Consider the following 8,270-nt stretch of genomic DNA (forward strand, 5'->3'; position numbering starts at 1 on the left):
AGGGACCTCCTACCTCAACTTGGAGCGGCCTCCTGGCCGCTTGCATAGCTGTGGGTCGCGATGGTCAAGACCATCGCGACTATCGGGCTTGCGACGAGACCCTGCAGTAGGGTCTCGGTGACCGCAAGCCCTGGAGTGATTTTGGCTCTATCAGAGCCAAAATTACTCCCACTGACAACACTAGTGATGTCAGTGGGGCCGGACCCAGACGGTAGGCGTTCCCATGGGAACGCCTCCGTCTTGCAGCCACGCCCCCGGCACGCCCACCAAAGGGGGCGTGCTGTCAATCAACATCGACAGCACGCCCCCTTTGGTGCGAGACCCATAACGACGGCTACCCCGTCGTTATTCGGGTCGCGCGCATGCGCACGACGGAGCTCCCTCCGTCGTGCGCATGCGCACTAGGGCACCATCAACTCGTTTGTGAGCGCTCAGCGCTCGCGAGCGGGTCAGAATCAGGCCCAGTGTCCCCCACCCTCCTCTCTGCTAGTACTTAACCATTCACAATGTTGCCTGCCTAATAATATATGCAGTACCCTACCATAAGGACACACACACATACACAATAGGGAATTATATCAGAAGCCAATTAAAATAAATATATATACACTGTAGGCTTACCATGTCATCCATTTAATTCAGGACACGTGACTTACCCAAGTTCTGTGGATAAAACCAGGTGAAATGGAGTCTTGGAGTCAGCCAGCCACAAATTCTGTGTCAGTGGCGTCCCTACCCGTGATGTCACCTTGCTGCGAGGAGGGATGCTGTGCGCGCGGTATAGCGGCATGCCGCCAAAAAGGGGGCGCAGCCTCGCAGGCAGGGCGTGATCACGTGCGAAGGGGCATGGCCTCACGGCTGAACTCCTGTGGTCTCATCACCGAGCTTATTACTGGGGGGCAGGGGGGTTCCGGAGGTGCAGACTGCCCTGTGTGCAGTGCCGGCAGGCTCCCTCGCGGTGTCAGGAGCCGAGCACTGCACTTCCGGCTCCTGTCACTGAGGGGGAGTCTGCACCTTGGTGTCACCCCTCAGCGGGTGCTGCCAGCACCCCCCTTGTGACGCCACTATTCTGTGTAATTCATATGTGTCCCGAATTAAAGGAATTATATGGCAAGTATATATATCCATATCTATCTATATGTATATATGATTGATAGATAGATAGATAGATAGACACACACATACAAAATAATCCCATCATTGTAATTTTGTATTGGCAGAAAGTAATTTTTTTATTTCATTTTTTTATATTCTGTACAAACCACTTTATATTCCGCCATCACAAATTGAACTTGACTTAATATTTTTTATATTTGTCATCCAGATCACATAATTGAACTGTTTGTATCTTCTCAATAAATCGTGTAACACCACTTACATAACTCACTGTAGCGTGTCCTTTTTACTATTTGTACCTTTACTGGAAAAAGACTCACGAGTAGAGAAAGTAAATGTTCTTCCCCTCTTGTATTTTTAATGCATATCAATAAAAAATAATGTTTTAATGAAACAATAAAATTTCAATCAAAAGAGCGCCCCAACAGAAAGTTTCCTACAGAAACTCATAGTACTAGCACTCTAATATTCATTAATCATTACACAATAGTTTAAAAATAGGTACTGCCCCTTTTTTTTTTCATGCAATAGATGGATTTTCCCCGTTTACAATCTCAATAAATACATGTTGAGAGACATGGAAGTCATTCAATCATCTGCAACGCTCTCTGGGGCTCATCCACTGAACAGTGTTGTAAAGAGAAAAGGAAACAGCAGGAGTCATGACTGGTACAAGTAAGTGAGAACCGACTGACTGACTGAGACTTTTCTGCTCTGACATCCTGTGGTGTAGCTACAGCTCTGCTACTCCTGCTTAATGCATTACATAACAGGCACTGCAGACACATTTTAACCCTATAGGCTAAGTGTTTAGAATCTATTCCTTTATTTCAGAGTTTCTCAAACCATTACAGTTCACATTTTAAGGATATCTATGCTTGAGTCCAGATGGTTAAATCAAATTGACTGAGGTACTACTTGAGTCATCTGTGTTCAGGCATCCCTGGACTGTAATGGCTGTAATTCGGTGTTTATAGGACATGAACATGACTTACACATTAAGATGAGTTGGTTACAGTTTATTCCTATAGACAGACTTTCTAGAACAATGAGAGAGTTAGGCCAGGTACCAACTATTATTTAAAGATGGGTACATACCAGACGTGACCCACCGACTGATTTGGCGAGCTATACACACTTAGCAATCTGGCCAGACAACACAACTGGACGGACATTTAACTTTGCCCGCCCAGTTGTGATGTCAGTGTCGGCTGTCCAGTGTACAGGTCTGTCAGCGGGTCGCCAATACACATACATATGCACCAATATATCTGCAAGACATAATGGCATCGGCTGAGCAGCAGAGCCAACCTGAAATGTCTGTGAACGACGTTGTTCACATAAATAGCGCCTGTAGACATGGTTAGATGCACTTAGCGATATGTCGTTAATCGGCTGTACAAACAAAATATCACACAGTGTGTACACAGCTTAAGGCAAGTTCCAATGCCAGTAAAGGTGGAAGTCAAATGTAAAGTCCTTTCACACGTGGTGTGTTACGTTCGGGAGCTCACTGCAAGTCACTCCATTAAAAACATTGAATGAAGAAGCCACAATGCTGCCGTACACAAGTTTTTGTGCCTGTTACTAGCACTAGGTCTTATACACTGCACACTTCATGTCAATTATAAGGATATTTGAACCCGCCTGTGGCCCACTGTCCTTCTAGTGACAGTAGTTGGACTCCAGTGACAATGGGTATAATGCAGCGTTCCTGATCCGTTTGGTTTCTTATTGCAGACTCTACATCAGCTCAGCTCCTGGCCTCTCTGCTATTAACGTTCCTTGTGAAGTTTGTGTGCTCAGCCCCAGTATTACCGCAGCCCACTGGCACAGCATTGGAGGATGAAAACCCTATTTCCAGGTCCGCTATTGAGAAGCCTGATGATTTGGCAAAAATGATAGCACTGATGACTAACGACTTATACAAAGAGGTGAGTGTCTTCCGGCTAAAATGGCTATGACCTCCTGCGGCAATCATGGAAACCTCTGCTAGACTACAGGACAGGTTTTATGGATATCCCTCTTTGACTACAGGTTCTCATGTAAGGATATATTCACAATAAGTCCTGCTGTTACGCAGATGAATGCTACCTGACAGCAATTATTCATTTCCCAATGCCCAGTGGTTATTAGACGTTAGCAGCCATTTATAGGAGTTACAAAGGAAACTTTTCTCCCCATCTGTGCAACTTGCAGAGAGAAGAAAGTGAAACTGGCCAGTGTAAAAACTTTCAATCATTTTTATGGTTTTACTAGCGAAATGTGTTCCAGTCCCTAAATAATTCTCTGGCTTTCCTTCAACATTCTTGCCAGTAAACGGTGTATTCAAATTTGCCTCAGTCCTCGCGGTGTCTGGGGGTGTTTAGCCAGCAAAGCACATCTCCTGTGGCAGTGTATGTACTAATGATACTTCATATCTGTATCATTTTCCAGTCATCAGAAATTCAGTCATATTCCCAGAAAATAGCGAATACAGTGCTTCAGACTTTTTTCATTTTCTATAGTGATATTACACAATTTCCCTGCAACACGTTCTAATAAAGTCCTTCTGCAAGACAAATTTCTCCTGCAATAACAGAATATCCTGTAGAAATGATGAGTAAATAGCTGCACATACATAACTCTTCCCAACCATACGATTGGGATTACTAAAGTGCAGGTTTTTAGAAGTGGAGATGTTGCCCATAGCAACCAGATTCTACTTAACATTTATCTAGCACCTTCTAGAAGATAATAGCTAGAATCTGATTGGTTGCTATGAGCAACATCTCCACTTCTATAAACTCGCACTTTAGTAAATACACCCCGTTATGTCTTAAGCCATAATAGTATTAAAGTGTACCAGCCAATTACACAGAGGCAGTCATTTTGTTTGTGCCCCATGGATCTGTGATGTCACCAATTTTAATTGCATGTTCATGAATATGGCTTCTACTGACAAGGTGATATTGTATGTAGATGACAAGTACAATCCTTAACAGCTAAGGAATTATTACTCTTGTTAAAAGTGTATTTTGGGACAGATGTATCGAGCATTTTTAAAGAGTGGAGACATTGCCCATAGCAGCCAATCAGCTTATAGCTAGATTTTATCAATGAAATGCTATAAAATGATGCTAAGAGCAACTTCTCCAATTGTCCATCTCTCTACTCATAAAATGGCTTGATAAATCTCCCCCTTTGTGTGTTCCCTATAGCTTTGGCAATATTTAGTAATATGGTCCTGGTCGTTGTTACTAAGCATCAATTTCTTTATCCTTGTAGCTCTGCAAACGTCACAACCTCTGTGGCAGCAGTATGGAACGTCACTTGAAGAAGGAGCTGAAACTCCCCGAAATCACAATTTCAGATGGATGTCTGAGCTCGGGTTTCAAAAAGGTACATACACATCTATAGGATACAAAAATGTATTTTCCTGATTATTTTCAAGGGGCTAGAAAGCTTTAAATCCAGCCAAGAACAGCCACATTAACACACTCATGGGGGTATATTTACTAAACAGCACTTTTTCAAGGCAAACGCATCTTCGGTGGTTTCAGTTACTTCCAAGACCACACGCATTTCTCCACTTATTTAGAAAAGGCTTGTTGGGAGGAGTTCATATGTAATTATGTTGTGTGCGCACACAACTGGTAAATACAATTCTCAGAAGTAACACGACCATCTCTTTCTAGGAAAAGTGCCTGCACAAGATCCACCGTGACCTCATGCGGTTCCAGACCTACCTGGTGTTTTTGAAAGAATCTATCAAAGGCAAGAAACAAATTGTAGAGTTTATACAACTGAAAACAAACACACTGGCAGAAACTGTGAAAAAGGTAAGTTTCGGCACAATATTGAAAACAAAACCCCCACTGTGCTATCAAAGATATAAATCATATTTTACACTAATCAGTGGGCACCAAAAAAACATTCTGTAATAAAGTTAGTGTTAGATAATGCAATTTTACTCAGCAAGGAAAAGCCCTGCAAGTGTTAATTTACAAGATATCTAAATATGTTCAAAGCAGCAGAGCATGAACGGTATTGTGCAGCAAATTCTAGTTTGTGGAGTTTCAGCTGAGTAATAGCGATCAAGGCTTATGGGCTATTACCAATACATATAAATTCATTTTATAGCTGTTAACACAGCTTGATATTGTCGTGTGAGTCATTTTCAATAACTGTTAAGCTGCAGACACACGTAACGATTTTCTGTCCAACCATCCAACTAGTTGATTGGTTGGAATGAAAATCTGGTAATGTATGGGAGTAACTGATGATCAGCAATTTGCTCCTAAATGCCAGAAAAGAGATGAAAATGGTCGTTCAGACAAGTTTGTTAAATGTTTGATCTAAACAATTTGTTCAAACAGTATTTGTCCATTTTCCGACATTTGGGAGCAAATTGCTGATGGTCATTTGCTTTCATTCATACCTTACCAGATATTCATTCCAACCAACTAGTTGGATGGTTGGACAGAAAATCTTTACGTCTGTATGCAGCTCAGAGCTAAAAACATGGGCAATTTAGGAGTGGTTGATACTGCTGTAAAATCCTCGGCATTCTCCTACTTTTCCTATATGGTTAACTCGAGAACTAATCGTTGATGCAGAATAAGTATTTTCATATAACAGGTGGTGTTGATAAGTAAAGTTCATAGGCTCAAACGGCAAGGTACCCTGGGTGGACAAGCTGCTATTAAAACAAATACTTATAAAAGATGTATTTGCTCCATGATCCCCATCCCCAGTAAAAGCAGCTATTTTCAGGGGGAAAAATACTCACTAGGCTTTAAAATAAGAAACTTTGCAGCATAATCTCCTGTACAACACAAGTGTAACTTTTTGTTTGTTTTTTGTTTTCTAGATGAAACAACACCCAGAAGAAGAGAAAGAAGAAACCAGCACTGGCATCTCAGTTGATGAATTAAAGAGTAGCGATCCCTGGAACGAGGAAATAACAACCTATATAATCCTGCAATCATTCAAAGATTACATGGAAAAGACAACTCGAGCCCTGCGTAAAAGTGTAAGCATCCAGTGATGAACGCACTTACTCAACCTCACTACTGTGTAGTGAAGACTAATTGTTCTCATTTTAGAACATCGAGCACTATTTAAAAGATTGTTATTTATGTTAATTTAAATTTTTATAACATCTGCTAAATTATTTGTTTGAACTATGGAAATATTTATATTATGCAATTTGATATTTGTTTTATGAAAGGGTTTTTATTTATTTTACATTACTACTGGGGCCATACCTTAGAACAGACCACGTATTGCCTGTAAACTTCAACCAGTGTTCTTATACCAGGTTAGTATTGATAGGGGCAGAGGCAGAATAGCCTTGGGACTGGTCCCAGCCTTGTCTAATAAGTATTTACAGTTGTCTGCAATTCCTTTACATGTTATGCACACGTGAAGAATGTAAACTCACATTAGTTCACTGAAGTCTTGGATTAATCTATATGCCACAGTGTTCATTAAAGTAAACCACAAATGGAAATCAGGCCAATGGGCTGATATGAACGCATGCTTGGCTATGAAGCAAGTACCAGACCCGTAAATAATCTGCCAAAGTTAGATTGGTACATTACCAGGCCCTTTGGAAATGCGACTAATATAACCACACACCTTATTGATGCAATAATGTTCTTCTGTGTGGCCCCAGCAATCCTGTCATACATAATGAAATTGTTAAGTGAACCTTTCCTTGGGTCAATAACTGTCTCAGACTGGGGGGAATGCAGTACTAAGTGCCCTTAACTTAAGGAGGCTGACCACGCCCCTTCTGGTGGACGACCACAGATATCAGATGTTTGAATAACAATTAGGCAAACCTTAATGTAGTTTCTATAGAAGGGAACCAAGCACCATGTTGATCAATGGTCCTGCTCCACCAAGTAAATGACTGCCTAATAGAGAAACAATGTATAATTCAGAGGATGGGGGTGGGGGGGGGGCCCACTGGGGATTTCCCTGTACCCCTGTGGGCAAGTCCAACCCAGGTCAACAATATCACCGTCTTTGTTGCCAGCTACAACCAAAGGAAAAAGGAAGCTGAGAGCACCCACTTTAACCCGTTTTACAGAGCCATGATGAGGATAGTTACATTTCAACAATTTGGCTACTGCACCATGTAGTTAAACTACCAGATGCCAAACGTTTGCAGACCCTACAAAAAGATACTTTATGGCGTTCCAGTACTCTCTTCATAATAATTAACACTCTATAAAAAAAAAAAAGGGGGTAAATATTGATTTTTAAGGTTCATGAAGATCACTGTTAAATGATGCAGTGAATGTTATTTGCAGTGTTTAGAAACCCATAGGAATAAAAAAAATCTGGCAATTTAGTTACTTTTTTGGGGGCCTAATGATGGCAAAATTGTACTTCCCACAAATAGGCTCCTCAGCAACCTGCATCGCTATTGAGTGCGGCAGCCCATGTTTTCAATGAAAAGGAACAGCATTATGCATAAGTTTACAGCTATCACCTTCCGGATAAGTGTTATCCCTTTGTGTTATTTATTTTTTATATTATTTATTGATCAAAATAAACTGTTGAATTATTTTCACATGGATGATTCTGGTGTCTGATATTTTAAACGCGTCCCTGTCACACTCTGACTGCGGTGCTTTATTTATATGGCGCCACAAGGGTTCTGCAGCACCTAACAGAGCACATAAACAAATGAGCAGAACAAGAACAGTGACTTAAAGTACAAGACAATGCAGGACAAGTACATGGTATATAAACATTGCTGCATCCGCGACCATAACACTCAAACAAGCAGCAGATGGCAGAAATCATTGGTTAGGTGCAGTTGTAGGGAGTATGCAGTAGACGATAGTGAGGGAAGGATAAACACATTTGGGAAGAGGGCCCTGCTGGTGAGAGCTTACATTGTAAAGGGAAGGGGCAGACAGACAGGGGCGACACAGATGGGGTAGAGGGCGAGCATGGGACAGAGGGTTAGGAGGAGAGATGGATGTAGCCGAATATGTGCATGGAAATTGTGTAAAACATATCAGTGAACTAACAGTAATGTATTACTTATAGCTATCTGCCTTTATGTAAAATTAAACAGATCTATTTGCTGGAGAAGTTGAAATTAGGATTTTGTTTATTACAGTTTTTAGAGATGGGACAAACCATCCACATTA

At 41.4% G+C, this 8,270-nt stretch overlaps 1 protein-coding gene across 1 annotated transcript; it reads left to right on the plus strand.

Moving 5' to 3' along the window:
- Positions 1–1,778: 1,778 nt before the first annotated feature.
- On the plus strand, positions 1,779–6,145 carry IL6 (interleukin 6). Its single transcript, XM_088457383.1, has 5 exons — positions 1,779–1,791; positions 2,857–3,050; positions 4,384–4,497; positions 4,794–4,937; positions 5,969–6,145. Exons 1-5 carry the CDS (start codon positions 1,779–1,781, stop codon positions 6,143–6,145), a joined length of 642 nt encoding a protein of 213 aa, XP_088313509.1.
- The last annotated feature ends 2,125 nt before the right edge of the window (positions 6,146–8,270 follow it).

Source organism: Taudactylus pleione, unplaced genomic scaffold (genome assembly GCF_031769625.1).
Source record: "Taudactylus pleione unplaced genomic scaffold, aTauple2 ptg000758l, whole genome shotgun sequence".
Classification (NCBI taxonomy): domain Eukaryota; kingdom Metazoa; phylum Chordata; class Amphibia; order Anura; family Myobatrachidae; genus Taudactylus; species Taudactylus pleione.

Excerpts from the sequence above, each read along its gene's own strand:
- IL6 (XM_088457383.1), top strand. Across the intron at positions 3,051-4,383 it reads CTAACGACTTATACAAAGAG|CTCTGCAAACGTCACAACCT; the intron begins GTGAGTGTCTTC and ends TTATCCTTGTAG. Across the intron at positions 4,938-5,968 it reads TGGCAGAAACTGTGAAAAAG|ATGAAACAACACCCAGAAGA; the intron begins GTAAGTTTCGGC and ends TTTGTTTTCTAG.